The sequence below is a fragment of the Eurytemora carolleeae genome, unplaced genomic scaffold (assembly GCF_000591075.1).
Source record: "Eurytemora carolleeae unplaced genomic scaffold, Eaff_2.0 scaffold363, whole genome shotgun sequence".
Classification (NCBI taxonomy): domain Eukaryota; kingdom Metazoa; phylum Arthropoda; class Copepoda; order Calanoida; family Temoridae; genus Eurytemora; species Eurytemora carolleeae.
The window spans coordinates 17,285-45,265 of NW_019397289.1; the positions used below are offsets into that span (position 1 = coordinate 17,285).

The following is a 27,981-nucleotide window of genomic DNA, read 5'->3' on the forward strand; positions in this document are numbered from 1 at the left end:
TTTTAGTTTTATACCTTGAGCGAGAGGGGGGGAGGGGGGGTTTTAACCTGTTTTCAACCACATTTGCAATCAAATCTTGGGTTTGACGGGAGGGGGTATGCACAAGTTGTGCTAACTGAGGGGTAAGAAACGGGCTCAAACTGTTGTGTTTAAGAAAATTTACCCCTAATATAATAGGCAGAGATAAATTTTCTAACACAACTGCTTGTCCCTTAAATATTATATTAGTCTTACTGAATCTTAACTGTATACTAACTTCACCTAACGTCGTCATTGTTGCATTGTCAGTCGCCCCGTTAGCCGACTTTAACTGCGACGGTTCTAACATGCTAACATTACCCCGAGATGATTTGTAAAAAAAATCATCAGAAATTGCAATGCCTGAGGGCAAAAGCACCCCAGTATCTATAAGGATTCTGGGGCAATAAACAAAACTATTGCTACCTGTCTGACCGATGTTGACCACTCCATCTAAGAAAGAGGTGGCTGCACTCCCTGGACTGCATGTGAATATGGACTCCTCTGCATGGAATTGGGAAAGGACTGTTTTTTCTAACTTTTCTGAGATTTGTGCGTCGTCTGAGGTCAGGGCTGCTTCCAGTTTAATCGCTTCTGCTGCAATCAAATCTCCAGGATTCACATCTGCTTGCTTTTCCATAAGCCAACTCGTGAACCACAGCTTAACTTCCGCCTCCTTTATGCCCGATTGGGCGGGATCCGAAGAACTAATTCTAAACAACAACAAAAATTATTCATTGTAAACATAAACAAATTTTGTGCTGTCGAATTTGTCGTTACTAACACTGGAAAAATAACCCCTTAATCTGGTCTGGTCGGAGTCATTTTGCATGATTTACTGATTGTCAGATCTGGGAGTATAACTAATTGTCATTTTGATTCGTTATTTACCTTTTCATCACTCAGAACTTACACAATGAATGGGAAATTGTGCAATTCACTTTTGGAAAAAAATAAAAACAATTAAATTATATAAATCCCAAATACCACTGAAGGTTTGCTGACAGAATATTCTTTAGTCGTCTTTGTTTACCGGTTAGTGGTGAACCAATATACAAAAGCGGCTAGGCCCATAATCAAAAAAATCTGCTAAATGGACTTTTTAAAGGCGTACTCGAAAATTTTAGCATGTCACCATATAAACTTGATGTGAAACCCACATATACAGGACTCAATAAAGGAAACTTTACAAAGAGAAACTCAATATAACAAGCCAGGTTGAATCGATTAAAGCACTAACTTTGCACAGACATTTATTTTACATTATTATTAAAATACAAACTGAGGATCAACCAAAGTTAATCCTGGAATCATAGATGAAGATGATTCTCCTCCTGGAGCTACTGGAGATTTTATCGACCTCTCTCCTCTGATCCTTCATCAAGACTGACTCTCTTTCAGGGCACAAAATGGACGTTTAGTTTGCTTTCTCTACCGACGAAAGCACCGTTATCCATGCTCTCCAGATAAGGGTGACGAGGGTTTGAATCTCGGCTCCGTGGAAAATTCTGTCCCCCGTTGGTAACAGATGCAAAGTAACGGGTTAAATCATTATTATTTGTTTGTCCAGTCCTCAACTCATGATAAGACTTGGCTTGGGTTGAATGAACTAGGATACAGTTATACATCCTTGGTGGGTTTACATTATGTTTAAAACAAAATGCTGAAAATGTTGAAGAAAAAAAACTTTAGAAACTTAATGGTCTTTTTATCTGAACACAATATGGTTATATAGCATAAAGATAACAAGAACATTCTATATATATTTTCAGTACGTGATCATGGAAGAAATTGGTAGGATGCTCTGCAAATATCTGTCTTTTGAATCTACCACTGCCAAACAAAAAATAATTCATTATTCTTTTCAGAAGTTCGTAGCAAGATTTTGATTCTACTGGAGACCACTGGAGGGATTACATTTTCACTGGAGGGGTTTGAAAAGTCACTTTTTTCAATTTAAAACTTTATGCATGGTGATTTACAATCCACTGGAAGGACTCAGATATATCTTCAGAGCTAGGAACTTTAGAATGTTGGATATCAAGATTAATACTTAATCCTTTCTTTTTGCTAATCTCGAGACTAACATAATATTGAGATTATGTTAGTCTTTAGATAAAATATTTAGATCAACAAATTGGATTATAAGAACACCAGATTACATAAGAATCTTAAACGCATTATTTAATATATTTCTTCACCAACTAATTTACAAAATGGCTGACAACATATTCTTTATTTGTTAGAAATTGCGGATTTCTTATGGGATAGAATTTATTTTTAAGACTGTCATTGGTCAATACAATTATGAACTATATTCCTGCACTCCATTGGGGAAAATAATGTGCGAATATCCAAAGAGAGAGAAAAAGATTGGATTAAGGACTAAAATTTAAAGTTTCCACAGTGGATATTTGGATTAAGTAGTTGGGATTAAAGGTTATCCATTCCAAAGTTCCCAGCTCTGGGGGTTTATAATTCCACTGGAGGGATTCTGATATCCTTCATTTGGGTTTTTAATTCCACTGGAAGGATTCAGATATCCTTCCTAGGAGTTTATAATTCCACTGCACTGGAGGGATTCAGATATCCTTCCTAGGGGTTTATAATTCCACTAGAGGGTTCAGATATCTATCCAGGGGGTTATTAATTCCACTGGAAAGTCAGATATTATTCCTAGGGGTTTATAATTCCACTGGAGGGATTTGGACATCTTTCCAGGGGGTTTATAATTCCACTGGAGGGTTACAGAAATCCTTCCTAGGGTTAATAATTCCACTAAAGGAATTCTGATATTCTTTCTATGGGTTTATAATTCCACTTGAGGGATTTAGATATCCTTTCCTTACATCTGAATCCTTCCAGTGGAATTACCGAGTGGACCATCCGGGACTAAAAAGGAGACTAGGACAGTCCTTGCGACTAACGTAGGCACTCTTTTGTTTAATGCAACAAATTTCAGAGAGCGGATATGATCCCCAGCGGGGGGTCATTCAGAAAACAAGCTAGAATGAGACTAAAAATATGCCTATTTGAGATATTTTTTTCCCCCACAGTTTTAAGTTTGGGTTTATGGGGGGAGTGTCCTAAGAAAGAGAGGTAAAAAATGTGTTACTATCTTCCTGTCTATTTTCTTATCTTTCTATCTATGTTGTGAATCTATAATCTTAACCAGATGTGAAAATTATCAGAGAACTTCCCTTTCTGTCTTCTCCCCCTCTCCTCCCTCCATGTCATATAAGCTGTTAGAGGCGGATCTTGTTTAGGCAGGTTTTTAGTAAAAATTAGCCTGATGTAGTTTAAGCTGTTTTGATTGCGACTTATTTTGACTAAATGCAGCTTAAAATTATTTTTTGTTGTTAAACAAAATTTTATAAAAATTCATCAAAAAATTTAATGTAACAAAAATACTTTTTAATTTTTTAAAATCACATTATATTTTTTCAAGTCTTATAAAATACGAAAAAATAAAAAGTTTAAAATTTTTGTCAAAAACATTGTATAATCCCGTTTTTTTTGGTTGGGGAGGGGGGGGGTGGTAGAAGTTTAAGTATATGGCGGGATATCACATAATAGTTAGAACTGGTTTTGGAATACATGGGTTGACCCAGCACCAAGAGGCGGAGTGGGGGGGGGCGTACCTGTATTGTTAATATTGGATTCTTACTTGCTGCTGAGAACCCTTATTATCTAATTAAAATTTATACAAGTCAAAGATGACCAAATCTAATAATTATAAAATATACGGGGCATGTCGAGACCGCGTTAATTTGAATATCCCGGTCCGGTTTCCAAGATGCCATATACCGGTTTTCTAGTATTCTACCTTCCACAGCCAGGCTGCCAGACCCTGACCTGAGAGAGCTTATAAACAATATTTTAGGCACATATTTAGTCCTATTTTTAGTTGCCTAATTAGGCGGGCAATCCTATTTTTAGTTGCCTAATTAGGCGGGTAATCCTATTTTTTGTTGCCTAATTAGGCGGGTAATCCTATTTTTAGTTGCCTAATTAGGCAGGAAATCCTATTTTTAGTTGCCTAATTAGGCGGGCCTAGTTGCTTAGATTAGGCAGGGTTGGATGTATTGCCAGCTGCGCCAGCTGCCTTCCATGGTAGCTGTAAATGCCACAGCTGGGCACACAGACACACACATACGGACAAATTAAGCGAGACCCCCTGTTGGGATATTGAACTTGTAACCCCACACCTTTTCCGTTCTGAGCACTGACTAAAAATGGGCTTTTCAGTTGTATTTAGTCATGATCCTCTTGATGAATGATAAGTGTCTCAAGGCGCTTAAATAATACTGACTAATAGTCACAAATAGTCTCTAAAATTTGCGGCCTTGGTCTACCCGGGATATATAAACCCATAGGAAGGATATCTGAATTCCTCCATTGGAATTATAAACCCCCTGGATATACATCAGAATCACTCCATTGGATTTATAAACCCCATGGAAGGATATCTGTATCTTTCCAGTGGAATTATAAACCCCTTGGAAAGATATCTGAATGTAAATCACCCTGCAAAAAGTTAAAAAATTGCATTTAAAAATCATTTTTTCAAACCTCTCCAGTGAAAATTAATTCCCTCCAGTGGTCTCCAGTGGATTCAAAATCTTACTACAAACTTCCGTGACTCAAATATTTGTAAATTAAGTTAGACATTGCTAATATATTACTTCAAAGCAAAATGTGGTCTAGATTTAGTAGGTCTATGTTTTAAAAGAAAGAACATCTGTTCATTGTTGCATGTATCTATAAAGCTAGAAGTTACTGGTCTGACTACTTCTTGTTATCTCCAAATCCAGATCAAGTCAAGCTGATGGAAACTGCTGTCTTTATCAATGATACGGTAATATTTAAACAAATTCGATCTTAATTAACTCACATTCATTGAATACAAACAGACAGACAAGCAAAGTATAAGTAAAATTTAATTAAAATAAATTAATAAAGTTAAAAAGATTGGAGATATTTATAAAGGCTCTTTAACAAAATCTTTCAGAGTCTTATCAGTGTATATAAAGCATAATAAATTATTTTCCAGATTGAGGCACTAAAACAGACTTATTATGATAAAGATGCTGTTCTCATGAATGCTAAGGTATAAACTAATAAAAGATAAATTGTTAAATATTTTTTTTTTGAGAAAAATTAAGAATTTATATCTTTATTTTACCATGGACCAAAGAAGTTGGCAGATTGAATTTGTACCCCTTTGTTTTAAAAAATTACTGTTGGCGCATGAAAATTGAAACATACTTTTTATCTTTTTTTTTGTGCGAAGTGAATATGTACACATTGAAATAGTCCAGTAAACTTTTTCAACAGCAACCTGGATAAAAAAAACATACAGAGTGAGTAAAAAAACGGGTTTATCTATGTTTTGGACTAAATTTTCAAATTTTGTTTGAATTTTAGGCATAAAAAATACATTTGTCAAAATAAATTCAAAAATCTTTTTTGAAGGCTGAAAAAATCCGAATAAATATAATCTAACCAGCTCTAAGGTTGTAATTTGAAAACATTTACTGCAGATTTCCACTCTAATGTTTTGCGGATTTTTTGTTATATCTCATTCAATTTTTAATGAATGAAAATTTTTTAAAAACGCTTAAATTGAAATTTTCCTAAAATTTCAAAATGAGTTTTGAAAAAAAGTCCCCTTCGAACTAGTCGTGAAGTTGAAAATGAATTAAACATTTGCACATTTTTTTACATCTTTTTTAATGCCCAAATTTTAAAGTCTTTAAAGCAGTCTTTTTGGTTTTCACAAAATGACCATCTTTGAGCAAATTTATTTTGTAAACTTACATGCATCTTTTGCCGAAAATACACAATAAATGAATCATGCATTGACATTTTGCATGAAGGGTCACTTGAAATTATGCTTGTCCCTTTAATCATTGATTATAAGAAGCAACACTTTATGTTTTCAAAGGTAATTAAAATTTTTCAATTGTTTATCATTTACAATAATTGACATTTCAATTTTTCAATTAATCAGTTTGGAAAAAAAAATTAGGAAAATTTTTAACGTTTTTTTCCCCCTTCCCTTCTTTTTGCGTTTACTTTAAAAATTCTTTACTATGACCTTTTTTACTAATCAAAAAAAATCGAAATTGCAAAAAAACACAGTTGAAAAAATAGGAATAGTGCAATTTTGATCGCAATTACATTTGATAATGATAAAACAAAAGAAATATTTTGAGTTTTGTTTGGCAAAAAATGCAAATGGAAACCCTAATTTTAGGGCAGAGTAGAAGCAGCTTTGAGGGAGGACCCAGAGTTTTTCGAGTTTCTGTTGAAAACTCAAGAACCGCCTTTTTATTATGGAGAGGTAGGTTGTTTATTAAACATTAACTTGCCAGTAAGTGGTTAGAATGACATGATCTTTGGGGAATCTAGACGGTTTAAGGTATAATAATTATTTACAATTACTTTACAGAGAAGTATGAGAATTTTACTTTACCAAAGGTTCCCAAGACCAATTTTGCCTACCAAACTTCCAAAGCACAGCAAGGGATGTTTTGTAGGCGAAATTGGTGGTATAACTTTTAAAACTGCACACTGCACACTGCCAACTATAAACTTTACACTACACACTGCACACTATACACTACACTGCACACTGCACACTGACAACTATAAACAACACACTGCACACTGCACACTGCAAACTGCTAACTTTAAAGTGTACACAGTACAATATACAACATACAATCTACACACTTCACTCTGTATACACTACAAACTACATACTCCAAACTACAAACTGCACACCATACATTGCACACTGTACACTGAACACTGAGCACTGTAAACTACATAGTGTATGCTGAACACTGCAGACTGTATGCTACATACTACACAGAGTACACACTGTACACTGTATGCTACACATTTGACACTGCAAACTTCACACTGTACACTGTACAATTTTCACTACAAACTGCATATTTGCAACTGCACACTGACCAATGTACACTGTTCACTGCACACTTTCACAACTGTACATACGATAGTGTATTGTACACTGTGCAATGTACACTGCAATGTGTCAAAAATAGACACCTTAAATATAATTTTTTATAATCAAATAATTTCTGATTTTTAGAGTGATTTAAGTCTGAATTTTTAAGCTAAAATCTCAAACAATAAAAGTATTGTATCCTTACAATATAGACTCAAAAAAAGATTTTTGCATTTTAGCAAAAAAAGTTTGGAAACATAAATTTATTAAAGACCTCTAAGGAAGCTGTCCTTGAAATTTCATGAAATTCTGTTCACAGGGGAGCTGGTTGGTATTAATGGGTCAGGCATGCAAGTGAACACAGGATGCCTCTAGCCCCCCCCCCCCATCCAATAATCATGCACAAATATGCATCCTCAGAGTCCCCATAATTAAGTGATCTGTCTTACTGGGTTTCAGGTAATTGTCCAAATTGATCGTACCAGTCAGTCAAGCTACAAGTGAAAATGTATCAGTCTCTAGGCTGTCCTCTCTAGTTAGTGCAGTGAGAGCATCTTCAGGAGACTCAGAACAGCCAGCATATCCGGTCCAACCTCTAACTCCTGGAGAAGAAAAGATTGTGAGGATCTATGAGGATGGAACTGATCTTCCTCTGGACATGAGCATGAAACCTGGAGGTTATTAAGTAGGGAGATTAGAATGGAGATACCAAATATCTTATATATGGGCTCAACATAACATATATTCAGATCAAGAGATTGAAGCATCATTATGAAGCAGAGGATGATCTTCCGTTCAATCTTCCAATTCCAGAAGGCTGTTGACACCCAGAGCAGCTAAGATTACAGATGAGCCAACATTGAACATCAAAGATGCTGCTGAGAATCTCCTGCATGAACTACAGTTAATCTAAACTACTGAAACCATTATGATCTCAATAGCTCGGAAGAGGGATAGTTGATGTAACCTCTTCAGTTCTCATATGGACATGGAGCTAAGCTCAGATTAGATAGTTTGATTGATGTAACACCTTCAGTTCTCATACAAACTGAGAGCTAAGCTTAGATTGGATAGTTCCATTGATATAACCCCTTCAGTTTATTCATTCATATTTGAGTTTAACTACAAAGCATGGATATTACAAATATGCAATCACAATCAACCATGCAGTTTGGACCTGCTAACCAGGGTAGGTCATTTTGAGTGGTTGGCCAGAAGTTAATTAACGATACTGAATATAATTGGTTACACATATCAAGTTATGTTTTGGATAGGTAAGGAGTTGTTTGGAAGGAATGAGATTTTCAGGTGATCTGTGGCAGGGTAAGATCAAAGGGTTTAATGAAGAGATAAATTAAAATACAGGGGTTAAGGATGGTGGATACAGAAACACAAATAAGCTAATAATGTTTCATTTTTTTTAGTTTTTTTATATAAAATTTATTCACACAATATACAACTAGGTTTTTCGCATTTAAACCTCCCATAATTCTCAAGATAAATATTGATTACTCTTTGTTTAAATATTTTTGCAGATTTAGTTTCTTTAAGGTCAATTTCAATTGTATTCCACAAATTAGGAAACATTGCAGACAGAAAGCTTTCTAGATTATTCTAATTTTATATAATTTTGTTCTCTTCAGTTCAGCTAGAGACTTAAACATGTTTTGGAAGGAAGAGGGAAGGTTATCATTTAAGTATCCATGCATAAATGTCAGAACACTAAATTTGTATATATCATCAAGATTAAGAACTTTCAGATTATAAAATAATGGATTTGAATGTGCCTTGAAAGTACTATTATGAATGGCTCTGATTGCTTTTTTTTTTTTGCAAGTTTAGAGTTTTAAACCCCTCCCCAAGTAACAATTCCATATTCAATATGAGGCCTTACAAGTTATACACAAGTAGTCAAATGTTTAATGGTAAGATATTCTTGATTTGAGACAAAGCAAAGAATGAGCTAGTTTTTATTAGATTTTGAAAATCCCAGTTTAAAAATTTGTCAGGTTTTAGTCCAACAAATTTGAAATATTTGTTCACACAGTCATTGCCAATTCTTTCAAGTACCTCATTTCCTATTGATATATTACAACTGTTGTGGTCAAAGTGCATATTTTTATTTCCTTATACTATATACTTAGGGATGTTAAAGTTTTCATTTTTCAGAAAAACGATCGTTTCGTTATGAAAACGACGATGAAAAATCTAAAACGAAACGATCGTTTTTAAAAACGATCGTTTTTTTAAAAAGTTCGTTTTTTAAAAATGGTCGTTTTTAAAACGATCGTTTTTCAAATGCTTGTTTCTAAAAAGGATCGTTTTTTCAAAAGGATCGTTTTTATAAAATTCGTCGTTTCGTTAACGATCGTTAACGATGACCCTTTGTTAACGATCGTTAAAGACGGACATTCGTTAACGATCGTTAACGACGACCCTTCGTTAACGATCGTTAACGACAACCCTTTTTTAACGATCGTTAACGACGACCCCTACGTTAACGATTGTTAACGAAGAGAGGAAATCGACCTGAAGGGCATCTGTACATATCATTGAGTAGTTTTTAAGAAAATATCAAGGAGTTTTAACTCCCACAACTGTTAAACTTCATGTAAGACGACATTCAATAAAGTTATAGGTGTGTTACACTTATTAACTTTAATCTGCTAATTAATAATATAAATATTACACAAGGGACATTGAGTAACTTAATTTCACTCTGTTTCGGAAATTTTATGTTGGTAATAATGGTCAAAAGGTGGTAAGATATCTATACAAAAATTCTTTTATCAATGATCTGTATTATTAATATTGTCATTAGCTACTTCATACTATCTTAGGAAAAACTATGGCCCTTAATTATTATTATTATTATTATATTATCAGTTTTCTTCCTCTTTCTTTCTTTTAAATATCATTTTTAATTAAGGTGCTATCAAGAGAAGAAAAAGAGCTGTCTGAACTACACTCAAGGAGCTTCAATACTACGCCTGATTGATTTAATGTAAGAATAATTTGTGCATGACAGAAGCAAGACAACTTTTAAAATTTGGTGATGGTGATGGAACCAAACCTCTATAGAGTAAAAAATAACCAATCCCTTTTAACCATTTTATATTAGTATCATTATTATTATTATCATTATTATCATTTTTATTATTATTATTATTATTATTATTATTATTATTATTATTATTATTATTANATCATTATTATCATTATTATCATTATTATCATTATTATCATTATTATCATTATTATGATTATTATGATTATTATGATTATTATCATTATTATCATTATTATCATTATTATCATTATTATCATTATTATCATTATCAATACAATTTTTCTTTTTTTTAGAACGTCCAGTGGAAGATAGACCCATCACTCAAACTGCACAAGACATCTATGGCCTGTCTGGAACAATCTCCGTATATGTCCATGCAATATAACATATATTCAAATATATAAAAAGATGTATATTTTGATCCATAAAGAATTTAATTTTAAATTTTCATAAATAAATTTTTTTAAATTTAAAAATGTTATAATGAGAATTTAATCTGAGCATAGACAGGATTTTTTATGGGGGGGGGCGTTACACTGACCCTGTGTACGCCCCTGACCTGAGAGAGCTTATAAACAATATTTTAGGCACATATTTAGTCCTATTTTTAGTTGCCTAATTAGGCGGGCAATCCTATTTTTAGTTGCCTAATTAGGCGGGCAATCCTATTTTTAGTTGCCTAATTAGGCGGGTAATCCTATTTTTAGTTGCCTAATTAGGCGAGTAATCCTATTTTTAGTTGCCTAATTAGGCGGGCAATCCTATTTTCTGTTGCTTTATTAGGCGGGTAATCCTATTTAAATATTTTAATATTTAAATATTTAAATATTTAAATATTGCCAGCTGCCTTCCATGGTAGCTGTAAATGCCACAGCTGGGCACACAGACACACACATACGGACAAATATAGCGAGACCCCCTGTCAGGATATTGAACTTGTAACCCCACACCTTTTCCGTTCTGAGCACTGACTAAAAATGAGCTTTTCAGTTGTATTTAGTCGTGATCCTCTTGATGAATGATAAGTGTCTCAAGGCGCTGAAATAATACTGACTAACAGTCATAAATAGTCTCTAAAATTTGCGGCCTTGGTCTACCCAGGAGTTTTCTTATTTCTTGCTTATCTTGTTTTATGCCCCCATCTCTACTGTCAAGAGATTTCCCTTCCACTATTTTTCTGTTCAATTTCTTTTTTCTTGCTTCTTGTTTCTTGTTTTTTCACTTTAAAGCCTTTCCAAATAGTTCTTTTGACATCGAGTTGAGGAGCAGGTATGAGAGAGATACGGATGTTTGTAGGAAGAAGGGTATAGGGGAATGCTCCCTGTGTTACTTCATTTTATACTATTTCCTAGTTTAAAGAAAACCCATAACTGCACCCCTCATACAAAATGAGGAGTTGTGATCCTTGAAAGCTCTCTCGAGAGGAATCTTCCATAGCAGTCCAGTCCTTACATCTGTTTGAGTAAAAAACTGGTATTGTTGTGCATGGCTTGTATTCCCAGGAGGGGATAAACTCCTCTTTCAGTGCACCAAGCTGAAGTTGAAGTTTTCTTTTATTCCATGTACAATTCTTGCTTTCCCTGTAGGATACAAGATGCATAACAAAACTCAGAGCTTCTCCAGCTTTAATTCTGGGAACCATAGGATAGGTCCGCTCTGCTTGGGAGCAGGCAGGCAACTGGCAATGTAATGTATAGTATATGCACTATGTAAGTTTGTGCTTGGGCATATTAGTGAATTCCCGGTCATATCATTCCACTTAAAGAGAACCATTAAAAATCTAGTATACTATTTTAGGAACTAATTGCTTAAAGGTGCTACCCCATAGAGGGAAAGTGCTTCAAGTCTACTCTACTCCAAACGAAAAGAAGGCAAGGCTTAATTTCAGATTGTAATTTCTAATATTCATTTAAAGCTTTTCCAAAATAACAGTAGTAAAAATGAATCCTAATCAAAATAAAATCTTTGTATTGCTTTGAACAGTTTAAAATTTTCATTTGTAGCTAGTCTATCTGTTTATAGATTTAGATTTAATATCAAATAATATTTAAATATTTTTACCTTCCTGAAATTAAGAGTGTTTGAATAATAGATTACATTTCTGACTGGGGAACCAAGCTGGAGATGTCATAGATCACCAACATACAACCTTAAATGCAATATTGTTGGCTTTAATTGGTAATTTACATTATTTATAACTCTTTTTCCCCATGGAAATGGAAATTTAAGAAGTACAGTTATAAGTTTTCCAAAAGTTTGAAAATCAACTTATACAATAAAATGTGTCTGTTTGTAAACACTGTACAGTTTGAGTGATTAATGTTCTTTGCATACAATCATCTTCCTGTTCCACAATCCACAGTTTTATGTTTCTCACTATAAATATTCTAAATTTTAGGCATACAACAAAAATGATAGAAACAACACTCCCAACAACCTCAGTGTGTCCAAATGAGAATGGAAATATTCAAATTGCAGCGCAATGTGTTAGAGTAGATTCCATTAAGAGATCCTATGCAGAAGCAGTCAAAACTTGCGGAGAACTGCTAGGGCTGGTAGCAGGGCCTATTGATGAAATTCAAACCACAATCTTAGGGTAATTTAACAATAAAGTGAATTGAAACTTTGCCACAATTATTTTGAACTACATGATAAATGCTTAAGCAGATGCTGTATCCTGGCACATTATTATAATTGGACAGAAAGAATACACTAAAAACTTTGTAATCTTTCTTCAGGGTTTATGCTCACAACTCTAGTATTGGTTCTTTTTGGATTGGAGTGAAGCAAACCAATGGAGTCTGGCTGAAGGCTAATGGTGAAATCCTTTCAAATTATGAGGTTCAAATTTTGAATGAAGGGGAATCTGGCGACTGTATGATAGCTGATGAATCTGCTGATTTTAAACACAGAATTGTAGATTGCAACCTGAAGTTCTCAGTAAGTTCTACTCATTTTTGTAAGAGATAAGAAGTAAAAGTTTGGACGTTTGTCAAAAAGTTAAAAAGAAACATATACTTTTAAAGATAATATAATCATCTTAACATTTGAAAGGTAATATATTTTTCAGCATTTTTGTTCTGTCAGTCCTAATTGTCCATTTAACTACACCTGGGTACCAGAACTAGGCCGAACATGTTTGAGAATAGGAGAATCTCCAGGAACTGTCAACTCTCGTGTTGATTATTTTTCAGGTAATTCTAAAATCAATAAGTCGATATTAAAATAGCTTTTTTAAATGAAACAAACAAGAAAGCCTCAGAATTTTAATTCTTAAGATTTTATATGATTCTCTACTTTAATATATTTCGTTTGGAAAAGTTAGTTTTAAACAAAACAAAAACAAATTTGTTTTAAAAGGTGAAAAATATTGTGCCCGAAGTGGAGCAAGACTGTTTACTCCTCATACAGCTCATGAACTGGATGCACTTAAGAAATGGCTTCCTTCCAGGAGAGCAGAGTATGATACAGATTTTGATGTACTACTAGGTAACTTATTCTCAAATGATGGAAAATTTTAGTGTTTTTTTCAGTATTGAATAAGGGAAGATGAAGGAGGTTATAATTATGAGCAAAAACTTTACAGGGAGAGCTAAAAAGTAATTGTTCACCCATTAATTGTCTTTTAATATCAAAATGCATAAATTTTTTCAAAAATACAATGCAAAGAGGAATGTAATTTAATGAAAGAATATCTTAGGTTGGAGAGGAAGAAGAATAGGAAATTACTCAACATTTCGCTCACCATTCTCGATGAAAAAATATTCTCAGAACACTCTTGAACTCATTTTTACAGATATTGAAGACATTACAGATGAATGCTTCAGAATTGGTCCAGCCTCTGATAGCACTCCAATAGCCAAAAGCAATACATGCATAGACTTTACTATTGTGAGATATAAAGCAACTAAGGATCTACCTGAGCGCTGGGATCCTGATATAAGAGCATTGTGCCAATTCACTGAATGCTTGACAAATAATAACAAAGTGTGCAGATTTCCTTTCCGTTACAAAGGTAGACTTCATGACACTTGTATAACTATTGATTCTGATGTCCCATGGTGTAGTCTTGCTACAGATTATAAAGGAAATCATATAGATAATGAGGAGAACAGGGGAACTTGTCAACCTTCTTGTTTTGTTCAAAACTGTCCAGTTGGATACTTTTTTCATGATAATACTTGCATTCATATATCAGCAAGAACTTACCCAGATATAACAAGAAATCTTAATCAAGCAGAAACACAATGTAAACAAAAAGGTGCAAGACTGTACCAACCAAGAGATTACTCTAATTTAGACAGTTTGATAAACTTTGAAGATGACTTTTTGAAGCCAGACTTTCCTTTGTTTTACTATTATTCAACCACCTCATACAACATCATTGGGGCCTATGCAAAAAGTGTATTTCCCAGTTTAGAGATTCAATACATGGATGGAAGTAGAGCATATATGATTGAGAAAAAAATACTGCTTCAAGGTTCTCTTAGATCAACTACAATCCCAAATATCAACAAATACACTGGAAAGGCATGTGTTATGCTAGACACAAGGGGATTACTCACATTAGAACTCTGCAGTACCCATTCTCCAACCTCATATCTAGCTTATATTTGTGAATCCAAGACTATTTACACAATAGACACAGAGAAAAACTCATCATGTCACTTTCCCTTTAAAATACCTGGTGATGATAATCTGATAACTTCTTGTGTCATTAATAAAACATCTGACACTCCATGGTGTCCTACAGAAGTTGATGAGAATGGAGTTATGAAGCTAGATAAAATAGGGACATGTACCGATGAGCGAGAAATAACTTACAAAGGGGATGGTGATGGAAGTGACTGTATTTTCCCATTTTCATTTGACAGAATCTGGTATGATATTTGTACCTTTGGTGACAAAGATGAAATATGGTGTCCAACAAAACTTAACCCAACCAAAGCATTTGATGAAAAAATTGATGAGTATGCTTATTGTACAGAGTTCATGGGGTCTCCCAATTCAGAATGTTCTCCAAACTATGAAAAGATTAATGGCACATGTATACGAGTTTCAGCCTTTGCTGAAAACTTTTATGATGCATCAGCAAAGTGTGCTAAAGAAGGAGCTTTCCTTTTGACTATATTAGATGATACTCTTATACCTTACATTCAAAAGTACATAGAAATACTGTCAAAAACAAAAATGTACTTTTTACCAAAATATTCCCCAGACTTGTCATCTTACTGGGTTGGGGGAAGTGTCATTGATTTAACATGGCGTTGGATGTCCAATGGTAAAAATTTTACTCTTTACTCAGACTGGAAGGATGGAGAGGAAAATTCAGGATGCTTAGATACTTCCCTGTGTACTGATAATTACGGCTTAACTGTGGAGAGCAGCAAATTTCAGTGGGTAGCCGAGGATAAATCAAAAATGAAGCCATACATCTGCCAATCTAAATGTAGACTTGGTTACAAATGGTATCCTAACTTGAAGAAATGCTTAAAAATGAAAAGTCTGGGAGACGCAGTCTCATTTAACACTGCTACTTACAATTGTGCAAAAGATCATGCAAGGCTCACGTACTTTGAAAGTTGTGATGATTTGCCAGCTCTCTCTAAGGACATCTGGAGAGTAAACCATTCTCCTATGGATCAATTTTGGGTTGGCATGTTAGGAGGTGGACTTGATAGCTACACCGCAAGAAGAATTTCCAGAAATCAGCGAACCGAGCTGAAAACTGTCTCTTCTAATGGGTTTGCACCAGTTTTAGGCTGCCCCTGGATCACTAACGTTGATTTTTCTACCAAACCATCCAAAGCTTTTCTTAGGTCCATTTCCTCGGATCCGTTAACTGCAATAATTGATTTTATTCCAGTAGAAGAAACTGAAGAAGTCAGTACAAAAGGCTTTATTTGTGAATTTGAGGATTCTTGGACATGTCCTGATAAATTTACAATGTTCCAAGAAGAATGCTTTCTGTTTGTTAATGAGCCAAAACAATTCACAGAGGCTCTAATGATTTGCAATGCACAGAAAGGTCACCTGTTTGAACCACTGACTTTGATACACTCTCAATTCGTCAATGAACTCATTCAGCAAGAATCAAACAATAGTGTTTCTGCTTGGACTGGATACCGTAGACAATTGTATTCAATCATACCTGATCTTGACAAATATTTTCACACCTCAAACTATGTTGAATCTACAAGAACTTTTACAGGAATAACAGGTTTTCTATTTGTCTATTTTTTTTTCTTTAATTCAAATTGAATTTATTTAATTTCTTAAAGCTGAGTGATGTCTTTGTATATTTATTAATAGATGTATACATAAAGGTGTAGGTGACTGTGTTGGGATGGTTTCTCCTGGAGATGATTTTAAGCTTTATGATTGTGTTCAAGAACTTCCATTCATCTGTCAGACATCTCAAACTACACATCCAGATGCTATTGAAAAAATGGGCATTCCTGATTATGTTCATCCATTGGATAATGTAACAGATACATCTGTAGAACATAATGTTGGATTCTCCAACCTTTCAGTCTGGCAAACAGAACTAGCACAACCAGCTCTATTCAGAAAATCTGTAAATTCTTATTTTGAAGAATTTAACACCAAAAATATCTCTACTACATACGGGTTCACCATAACAATGTGGATCAGATTAAGAACAAGTTCACCCTTAACAATACCAATTTGGGTCACAGGAATCAATAACTCATTTTACATGTATTTCAGAAATAATCAGTTACATATTTGGATGTGTGAGAATATAGCCTGCACTAAAACAGAGTATAGAAATTCTCATGAACTAATACAGCTTAATGTTTGGACATTTATTGCAATGACATATGACAATGAGAAGGAAATTGGGCATCTTTTTATTAATGAGACATATGGAACTGGAGATGCTGAAGGCTCACATTTTACATTTAAAACCAATGGATGGTTTAAAAATTATGCTGTTGGGAACACAATGATCATTGGAGCTTCGCCCAAAGATAATTCTGGGTTTCTGGGAGAAATGTCCTGTCTTCAAATATCCAACAAATTCTTGTCTCCTGCTCAAGTATATCAACTTTCTAAAATCTGCCATGTTGACATTAACTATAAAAGATCCAAACCATGTCCACCTGGTTACAAACTGATTCATGAACATTGTTATAAGCTATCACCTAATCCACTAACTTACACGGAGGCTGAACTGAGTTGTCTGTCAGATCCAAATGATCCCTATGTGACACAGCTAAACATTCCTGTAAATTTTGAGATATTGGAAATGCTCAGTCTTGAAGCTAAAAAAGCTGTTAATACAAGCCAAATTTGGACAGGACTAGATTCAATGTCAGGTATAAAAATTAGAAGCCATTATTTTACATCATGTTGACTTGAAATATTCAGAACATCCTCCTGGAACTAAATGGATTGATAGTAATGGGGAAGAGTGGTCTAATGTGCCTTGGGCAGAGGGTCAGCCTGATTCATCAGTTCACTGTGTAGTAATTGACTCCACTTTAAACTAGTAAGATTTCATTCTAGTGCGCACCTTACACGTTAGAGTTATCATTAATTGTAAAAGGTGTATCAAGTACAAGTAAAATGTTAATTTGTTTTATTGTCTTTTTTCTTCCAGTAAAAACAATTCTGAAATCGTATCCACCCCCAAAGTAGGAGTTTTGAACGTCGAATTTGCGCTCAAACTCAAGATTTACAGATCTTTAAAAAGTTGAATATGTCTCAAATGAATCCAAAAGATGTTTTTCACAAGACTGCATACTCAGTTCAACTACCTTACATAGCCGGTCACTCCCTTTAAATTGAGCTTGAAACATGATTCTTGATACCTAATGCTTAACTGATTTTGTTTCAGTAAAATGAAAAGTGTATCCTGTGAAGAAAAGCACTACTTCTTTTGTTCTACTCCAAAGAATCCAAACTTTGTTTGCCCTGAAGATCATTTTAGTTACAAGGGCAAATGCCTCTTTAAGAGTAATGCGTCAAACTCTCTCTCTGAAGCTAAACACTCTTGTGCACAAAGAGGAGGAATAGTTCTTCCCTTGAAAACCAAAGGAATGTATCTCTTGATAAAGAAGTATCTGATCCAGGAGAACAGTGGAAGTATATTTATTGGACTGAATATGACAGCTGGGGAAAATATGTTTACTGATAAGTCCCTCTATACACCTCAATCCTATGACTATGATGGTGAGAGTTCTAAACTTGTTGGACATCCCTGCGCTTATCTGAAAAAGGGTATTTGGTTTCTACCAAGAGGAACTCCCTGTGAGATACAGTTTGAGTTTATCTGCTTATGGACCCGTAAGTTTATAAATCTATTAGTTATACATAATTTTGTAATAAATTACTTAATTCATATTTCTGTTTTAGCACCAAACTGCCCATCAGGATTCAAGCTGTATCCACATGAAAAAGATGGGCGTACTTGCTACTCAAAATCAGATGGTATATAATAAGTTAATCTAAAATAATGATTTTATCTGACAAATATTTCAAAAGGAATTGAGCCTTTGCCACAATCTTAAATTTCTAATCTCTATATCTTTACAACCTAATAGTGCAAACCTTTGAAATTTCAAACTTGGATTTTTTGATCTAACACTATTCATAGTTTGAAATATTTAATGTCTATGACATTGGGATGCAAAGATATAGTGATCAGAAAATCACAGTTTGTAGCAAAAGCTTAAATCGTTTAACAGGAAAAGCAAGCTTTGCCAATGAGCAGTGTGTAAGTAACTCTGATGACCTTCAAAGAAAAGGCCTTCCTAAAGATTTGAGCAATATACAAGATGTGTTACAATGGGACAGGTACTGTTTATTTAATGTTAAATGTTAAATAGAAATATTTTGAATTTCCATTATTTAGTCAAGCATGGATAGATGGTGTTAGTAAAGATGGTTTTGAATGGATAACTGAGGTTAGTAAAGACTGAATATCTAGATATATAAAGTTGTGCTCTCTGTTTGTCTGTTTGTTTGTCGGATCAGAACTCAAGAATCACTGGACTGATTTAACTCAAATTTTAATTGGGAAACTTGTTAGTGCCGCGGAAATGTTCTTGGTTTTTAGATTTGAATGTATCGACTGCGAGTATACTGCTTGAGTAACTATGAGTGCTCTGCACAACGCTGTGTTCCCAAGCTAGTTAGGAATATTATCAGAAAAATGTTTTATTTTACAGAATGAAAGAGTCAATAATTTTGCAGCTCCATTGGATGTTATTGATTATTCAAAAGAACGCTCATGGAAATATGCAGAAACAAAAGCAGGTTAGATCTTAACTAATTTTTCATTTTGTAACATTTACATAAAAAAAAATCAATGTTAAGGATATTTTGTGGAAAATTCTGTGAGTCCAACAACCAGGCTCAAGTTTAAGCCAAGTATTTGCAAAACATCAATTTCTGAAGTGTTCACTGTCAAGGGAGTCTTTACGTTAAAAAGGATTGATAGTAATAAACCATCATTGAAAATTACAGGCCCTTCAGGAACTATTCCCCTTAAATGGGTATTTTATAAGGGTGGACTGGATTCTAATGATGCTGATGAAACAAATTCATTTATTTTGAGTGGTTTAAATGGAACAACAGTGATCTCTAATCCTGAAGTAATGCTCTCAGGTTTTAACCTTGGCACCAGCTTAAACTTCTCAATTACAATTTCTTGTGATATGACCGCATTCACTGTGGCCTTCAATGACAAGTGGACTGAAACAATTGGATATAATGCTACAAATTTAAATGAGTTTACTGAAATTTCAATTGCTGGAGCAGTCTCAGTCCAGAAAGCTGGGTATGGGGGCAAGGTAAATGGTTTATTATTTACTTAAAGGTTTTCAGGGGTTTTATATTATTATTTTTTATTATTAAGTATATTTATATATTTTTTAGGGTTGTCTATCCCTATCACAAAATGGAAGAATTGTTCCTGAGTATGGAGATGGTTGCAAAATGTCACTTCCAAGTATTTGTGAGCATCAGGCTTGTTACACAGTCGACGGGTTTCCTTGCATTATTCCTTTTACCTACAAAAATGTTGAATATAAACATTGCTCTTCTCAAGATTTATTCAAACCCTGGTGCCCTACAGGTGCAATTGTGAAAAAAGGCTGGTTTTGTCAATTGTTTTGGGGGATTACTGTCGTAAATTTTTTCTATTATAGTATAAGTAGAGTGTATAGTACAGATCGGTGTATGCTGAGAAATCATTACAAAATTTTAGGTTTTGATTCAAGTGGAAACATAAGTATGTGGGGATTCTGTCTTGAGGACTGTCCATTTGAACCTCCTGCTCCATCTTGCTTGAGTCCTCCTCCTGTGCCATCCTTTGCAGCTTTTAATAGTAAAGAAGTAAATTTTGAGTCCAGTTGGTTTAACATAGAAGCACATGAAGGCCAAGTTTACAGAATTTCAAAAACCCGAACTAGACTACATAGACCAGAATGGTTTTATGACCCAGCAAATGTCACTGAAGAAGTAGAAATCTTTCTAACTAATAACACTGGAGAATTTACTGATATCTATGAAATAGTTCCAGATGGTGTTGTGGTTAACTACACATGTCCATTAGGATTTGTGTTTAATGATTCCTTCAGCATCTATTTTGAGGCAGAATGTAGAAATTGGACATGGATTTATGATTTTGATTCCGCGTCAAGATGCATTCGTAAGTATTATTTTTAATGTGGTTAGTGATTTATCAATAGGTTTGAATTAAAAAAATTAAGTTTAACACTTTTAGCTGTTGTATGCGATAAGGAAGTGCCTGAAAGTCCAAATAATACAGCACAAGCTGTACATGATGTTTCAATTAGAAACAAATCTGATCCTGACTGGAATATATATTTGAGAAAGATTAAGTATTCCTGTCCAAATGGACATGTTCTTGAACACCCAAACAAAGACAATGAACAGATGATTGAGACAAGCGAATTTGAAGTTTTGTGTGATGCTGACAGACATTGGAGACCCCTCTTAGATTATAATCCATTTCCAAACACACCAGTCATGCCAAAATGCATTCGTAAGTTTATCTTTCTTTTCTCAATTTTATTTATATTTCATGAGTTCACCGGAACTTAAGAAACAAGAATCTTCTGATGCCTGATTTACTTTTCAAACCTATGTATGAACTTTTATAACATGTAGCCACACAAATTTTTCTCTTTGTTCAGACACATTAAACTACAAAGAAGGAATTGAGTCTTTGCCACAAACTAATTATAATTTTCTAATTCCTATCTTTGCAACCGAATGGTCTTAGACCATAGATATTTCCAACAATGAATTATGTTGGATCATATAATCTAAGTTTGAAATATAAAATGTTTACACCATCGAGATGCAAATTAGAAAATTTGATTTTGTGACAAAGACTCCATTCAAATAGTAAAAGAAAAAGAGTGAAAATAACATTACTAACCTTCTGGAGATTGATTAATTTTTTTTAAAGTTTAGCCACAAAATTGTTTTATTTTTTATCCAACAAAATAACCTACAACCTAGAAATTGAGTCTTTGCCAAAAAAATCCCTCTATCATTTGAACCGAATGTTGTATATATATATATCTACACCATAAGCTTGTATAGATAAAGGGATTAGAAAATTAGAGTTGATGGCAAAGACTTAATTCCTTTACGCTCTGTCAAAAACTTGATTTTTGAACTGTTTTAGCAATCAACTGCACTGCTCCTTTCATTATTCAAAATAGTGTTCAATCAACCATGAATTGGACTGAAATTGTTGGCAAACCTCGACCTTATAGTACTATAATTGTATACGAGTGCACTATGTCTGGTTGGGGATACATGCGTGATGGACTTAATAGAACAGTATCAAGATGTCTCAGCAATGGAGAGTGGAATGTTACAGATGTTCCATCCTGCATTAGTAAGTATCAGGGGTCCATATAATTCCCAAAAAAGCTGATTTTCTCGATCCCAAAAAAATTTTTTGCCCCCAACTTAAAAAAAATTCCCCAAATTGTAAAAAAATGCTCCCAATTAAAAAAGCATTTTCAAATTCCACTAACACATTTGCCCCCATTGCCCCCAATTTGAAAAAAACCAAATTAAAAAAAAACAGTTTAAAATTCCACTTACACATTTGCCCCCAATTTAAAAAAATCCCCCCAATTAAAATAAAATTTCAAATTCCACTAACATATTTGCACCCATTTGCCCCTAATTATAAGTATTTCAAGAGACTGTAAGTGTAATTTCATGTGCAAGGATGGCAATGTTATATTTACAATGGTACCATTGAACCCTTAGTCTGATCAATATTGGAGAAGATATTGTCGTTTATCTAGACTGAATGGTGTTTATGTCTGATAATTCTCAGGCATGTTCTTGCTGTAACAGTTTTCAAAACAGTAAACATGGATATCTAATTCAAACTTGATCAGACAAATAAGGGTACCATTGTGAATCGGACATTGTCATCGTCACTCTAAATTACGCTTGTAGTACAATAGTTTTAGTTAGTTTTTTTTTAACTTAAAAAAACGGCCCACGCGTTTTTTTATACATTTTCTCTCAGGGTCAATATTTAGCATAGAGTAAGATAAGCTGGTTTATAATAATAGTAATAGTAATAAACATACACAATCATTCTTTAATTATTTAATTATTAAGTTGGTCGGTAAAATTTGAATTTTTACCTAGCTTAGATTATGTTGACCTCTTTACACTTACCTCAAACTAGCTCTAATTTACTAATCTCTATATATGGTTCAAACCTTCAATGTGACAAACTTAGAATATTTTTCTAGTATTTTTTGCTTACAAATTATAACTTTTTAAAATAATTCATTCTTTTTAAATTTTCTTAACCGAAAATCGTAATTTAAAGCTAAAAACGATCTTATATGAAGCGAGACACCGTGCATTTATGACATGCGCAGGCGACTCAATATCAAATGGCCTCCACTTGAAATTGCGTCAACAGTTAAATTATGATTAATTTCTTTAAGAACTGCCATGTCCTGATCAGCCACCTCCAATTTCTGAAGGCCCTGGTGCATTGAGGCTTTATCATCCTGATGTTACAAGGTCAGATTATTGATCAAATAATTTAAAACATTTTTTAAACATTTAATAATTACTTTCTGATCTATACCAACGATTTAGATACAAGTGCAAAAATGGATATATGTTCGAAAATGGAAATTTTCCATTTTGGTATAATGAATGTCTCCCTAATAAGAAGTGGTCTAGTAGCACTCTGATTCCTTGTATGAGTAAGTACTATTTTATTTGATAAAAAACATCCTTGTCCTTTAAAGGGACTGTAAACGTAACTTCAACCGACCCTGTACAACGGTATCTTTAACCTTTGATTGATCATTAAAGACAGAGAAATCTTTGTGTTTATCTCTAAAATCACTGTAAAACTAGAGTGTAAGCTAGCATACAATGTGAAATAATCAATGCAATGTGGTTTTAAAAATATTTATTTTCTTAAAATTAAATTAATATTTATCTTCTTAAAATTAAATTTAAATGATTTTTTAATATAAACAGTCTGAACACAAAGTTATCGACAAAACCTATATGTAGTACATAAACCCATTAGTAGTACATAAACCTATATGTAGTACATAAACCCATTATTCTTGATCACCTCAAAGTTTAAAGGGTTCTGTTGTGAACTGAGGAGAAGGAAAAATAAATGATATTTAATGATTAACCATTGGTAACAATCTAATCATTAACAACCAGTAAAGATCGGATACAATACTTTATCAAGTAACGGAACGAAAGGTTTTGAAAAGAACAAACAGAGACAAACAATCCAGCTCATTAACAAAACAAGGACCGTACAATTTCAAAAATCAAGAATATGACCAGCCCTAATTCTTACTAATTAAATGCTTAGTTGTGGGAAATTAAAAAAAATAATTTTTCATAGAAAGACGATGCACCCAACCACCTCCATCTGCACCTTACAAATATGAACGGATTTGGACGAACCGAGTTAATGAATTAGGGGATGTGATAGTTTATAGGTGTCCACACGGTCAATATATGGACATACCACTACCTAGGTAATTATAAAAATTATTGATTTTTCAATTGGGTAAAAAATAATACCGCGGGATCCATAATACCGTGAAATAGAAAGAAATTTACGCAATGTATATTCAATATTGTTATAATGGGTTTTATATTTATGTTGCATTGTAGCAACATAGAATCATAACTTGAGTATAAAATAGTAAAATAATTATTTTAAAAAAGGTGTCAACAAGGCAAATAAAGTGTGTTGAAAAAAAACTCTTCAAACTTCATTCTCTGAAATGTTTCATCTTTACCCGAATATAATGAAATTAATATCACAATGTTTTAACATCCTTTATTTAAAGATTTGCCAAACTAAGCACATTACAAGAACTCAAATTTTATTATTCGTATATCTTAGCAAACTTTATGGTGTTGATATCTCAAACTGAAACTTTTTGATCAAACAAAATTAATTGAAAATATTAAAGAAAAAATAATTAGTAAGCTACTGCACTAGTTGAAAAAAAATCGATTATATTTTCAATCTCTTTTTAACAACTTGTTTTTTTCTAGCGGTTATCCAGCACTGGATGGAAAGAGTTGGGGCAAATACGGTGCTTTGCCTCATCCACAAAGAGGTAAAAACTTATAAACTTGTAGATTCAAATAATAGAATCATGATATAAACTTAATCAAAGATGGATTAAATTAAACGATATTGTTTTTATTGGGTTTATAATGTTCTTTTAACACAGAACTATGATTTTCAATTACAATGTGACTTAATAAACATAATTTTTTAACTTTTTTGTCGGCACACATTATTAATTTATGTTTAGATGAAGGGGTGGCATGTGTCTAGAGGCACACATAATTAATGTTATGTTTAGATCAAGAGGTGACATGTGTCTAGAAACACAAATAATGGATTTAATGTTTAGATCAAGAGGTGACATGTATCTAGAGGCACAAATAATGGATTTAATGTTTAGATCAAGAGGTGACATGTATCTAGAGGCACAAATAATGGATTTAATGTTTAGATCAAGAGATGACATGTATCTAGAGGCACACATAATGGATTTAATGTTTAGATCAAGAGATGACATGTGTCTAAAGGCACACATAATGGATTTAATGTTTAGATGAAGAGATGACATATATCTAGAGGCACACATAATGGATTTAATGTTTAGATGAAGAGATGACATGTATCTAGCGGCATACATAATGGATTTAATGTTTAGATGAAGAGGTGACATGTGTCTAGAGGCACATATAATGGATTTAATATTTAGATGAAGAGGTGACATGTGTCTAGAGGCACACAAAATGGATTTAATGTTTAGATCAAGAGATGACATGTGTCTAGAGGCACAAATAATGGATTTAATGTTTAGATCAAGAGGTGACATGTGTCAGGAAACATGATCCAATAATGGATTTAATGTTTAGATCAAGAGGTGACATGTATTTGGAAACATGATCCAAATAATGGATTTAATGATTCCATGGTCTGGTGGCCTCAACAGTTTCATCCTTGTAACAGTAAGTACATTTATTTTTGTTTTATCAAAATCTGAAATTTTTTTGTTTCATTGTAATCTTCAGCAGCCTCCATTTCAAGAAAGACAAACCCTATTCATATTCACCAATTGTCTCTGTAGCAGATATCCGCACTTAATTGAGAAACTAAGTTGTGATATAAATTATTTTCTAAGATAAAAAATGGATAAAACCTTCATTTTTTATCAGACAAACCTTTCTCGGACACCATGGTGAATCGAAATTGCAACTCTTTTTTTTAAATTGAGGGTTACAATTTACAATCTAGATTTAAAATTACTTTTTCTTACCAATTAAAATGCGCCGCAAATATTTTTCGTAAAGCAATGGACAAACACAATTCTAACATTTTTTATTGTTTTAAATAATTATCGTACTTTCTAGTTTTCGATAATCACTTATATTTCATGCATCATGGAACCTACTGGAATAAAAGAATTAAAAGTTTCCTAAAAATCATTGAGAACTTTTATTTCTTTTATACAATTCTCGCCAGATTTGTAAAACCAGGTAAATGTGTAAATACTGTATAGTTTATAGTTTATAGTTTATAGTTTATAGTTTATAGTTTATACACGACTAACTGTTTAAAAATGATTAAACAATAAAAGAGCCTATCGGAATATCTTTGCCTTAGTGTATCTGTACATCAAGGACAAGCTAATCTGAAAAAAAATTTTGTTTGTAAACAATAATTTTCTCCTTAGCATATTCCCAAAACATGGAACAGGTATCATATGCTTTTTTCTAACCTTTTTTTAGCCATTTTTCAAGGAATTGACACAGATTTCAGATTTCATCATGAAGGTAATATTTCAAAATAGTTAAATTTTTATATTTGATTAAAAACGATTATTGATTTATTTTTGTTTAGGTTATTCGTGTTCATCAGTTCTAAACTTGTTAATCAGTTCTAAATTTGTTAATCAGTTCTAAATTTGTTCATCAGTTCTAATTTTGTTCATCTGTTCTATATTTGTTTATCAGTTCTAATTTTGTTCATCTGTTCTATATTTGTTCATCAGTTCTAAATTTGTTCATCTGTTCTATTTGTTTATCAGTTTTAAAATATGTTCATTAGTTTGATGAAGAATGTCTATATTTCTCAATAAAAAAATGTTTCCACAAAATTTAATGCTACTCGTCATTGATATTTGTGTACAGTACACAACACAAGCACTATTAATGACACTGTCAATGTAAATCCAAGTGGCCCAATTCACAACGGTTCCCTTGAAACCTTTGTCTTTGCAAAAATGAAAAAGATGCCCTTTCAAATTTATAATTTTCAATGGTTGTTTCCCTCTTCTGTTAAATGAATTGCGGAATCTGCAACAGACATAGAAAGGGAAATGATGTAAAGCTCTGTACCACCGTGAATAAGGCTTGAAATTCATTTCTTGATGGAGTGACTTGAATTCACGTAAACAGTCTCTTCAAGGGTCTTATATCTTTTACATTTTGCGGAATCAGATTCTGTGTCACGGGCAGCCGTAGTACATTTGAATTTCCGAGCCGGGTCAACCTTTCCAGTCCGAGTTTGAACTGTACCTAGCTCTATGGACAAGACTAGCCAGTGCAACAAGGACCAAGGATGACGCGGTCAGATTTTATCCTTCATATAGGTTGAATTTACTTTTACTACAGAATCAGATTCTGTCGTGTGTAGTTATTTTAATTATACTAAATATTTACCAATAATTGTGTAAACTGTATTTTTGTAATTTATAGCTTAATGTAGTTTAAAAAAAAAGATTGTTGTCATTTTCAATTTACTTAAATTTTCTTGATAATGATGTAATTTTAAATTTATTATATCGGGAAACACGTTTAAAATAGTCTATACAATATACAGGGTTACCCACAAATGATGAAACTGTAAAGACGATCTAAAACTCTAAAACTATGACAATTTGAAGCTTGAATTTTAGTTTCTTCATTCAATAAGTATTTTGATGGTTTACTAAATGATTAAGCACAGAAACAAGTCAGTTTTGGCCTGCAAGAACCCCGAATACAAGAAAACTGACTATACAAATTCCGTACAATCGTCTCTGAAGTCTCATCCTTTACACTTACAGTCCCTTTAAAATTATCTAGGTTCTATATTTAAGTGATTTATTCTCTTTATTCGCGAAAACTCAGACATTTTCTTTAAAGAATTTATTCTTTCATTTGTTTCAATATAGAAGACAAGCCTTTTAAATTTACACGAAACTAGAGATAAAAATATAGAAGAGAAGCCTTTTATATTTACACGAACATAGAGATAAAAACATAGAAGACAAGCCTTTTATATTTACACGAACATAGAGATAAAAATATAGAAGAC

At 33.2% G+C, this 27,981-nt stretch overlaps 1 protein-coding gene across 1 annotated transcript; it reads left to right on the forward strand.

The window, feature by feature from the left end:
- Positions 1 to 12,163: 12,163 nt before the first annotated feature.
- On the forward strand, positions 12,164 to 25,047 carry LOC111713287 (uncharacterized). Its single transcript, XM_023488123.1, has 23 exons — positions 12,164 to 12,245; positions 12,466 to 12,663; positions 12,806 to 13,007; positions 13,138 to 13,261; positions 13,428 to 13,556; positions 13,768 to 16,287; positions 16,394 to 17,407; positions 17,460 to 17,580; positions 17,929 to 18,377; positions 18,447 to 18,521; positions 18,779 to 18,887; positions 18,946 to 18,997; positions 19,262 to 19,349; positions 19,410 to 19,885; positions 19,971 to 20,169; positions 20,302 to 20,745; positions 20,821 to 21,102; positions 21,754 to 21,969; positions 23,054 to 23,132; positions 23,211 to 23,320; positions 23,992 to 24,127; positions 24,657 to 24,721; positions 25,025 to 25,047. The coding sequence occupies exons 2-23, from the start codon at positions 12,479 to 12,481 to the stop codon at positions 25,045 to 25,047; spliced, it is 7,098 nt and encodes a 2,365-aa protein (XP_023343891.1). The 5' UTR covers positions 12,164 to 12,245; positions 12,466 to 12,478.
- Positions 25,048 to 27,981: the final 2,934 nt, after the last annotated feature.

What these genes read in the sequence shown, in the direction of transcription:
- LOC111713287 (XM_023488123.1), top strand. Translation starts at nt 12,479, where the DNA reads ATGATAGAAACAACACTCCCAACAACCTCAGTGTGTCCAAATGAGAAT. An exon ending in TTGCTACTCAAAATCAGATG is followed by an intron (nt 18,522 to 18,778) that starts GTATATAATAAG and finishes ATCGTTTAACAG; the next exon opens with GAAAAGCAAGCTTTGCCAAT. An exon ending in AAGCTGGGTATGGGGGCAAG is followed by an intron (nt 19,886 to 19,970) that starts GTAAATGGTTTA and finishes TATATTTTTTAG; the next exon opens with GGTTGTCTATCCCTATCACA.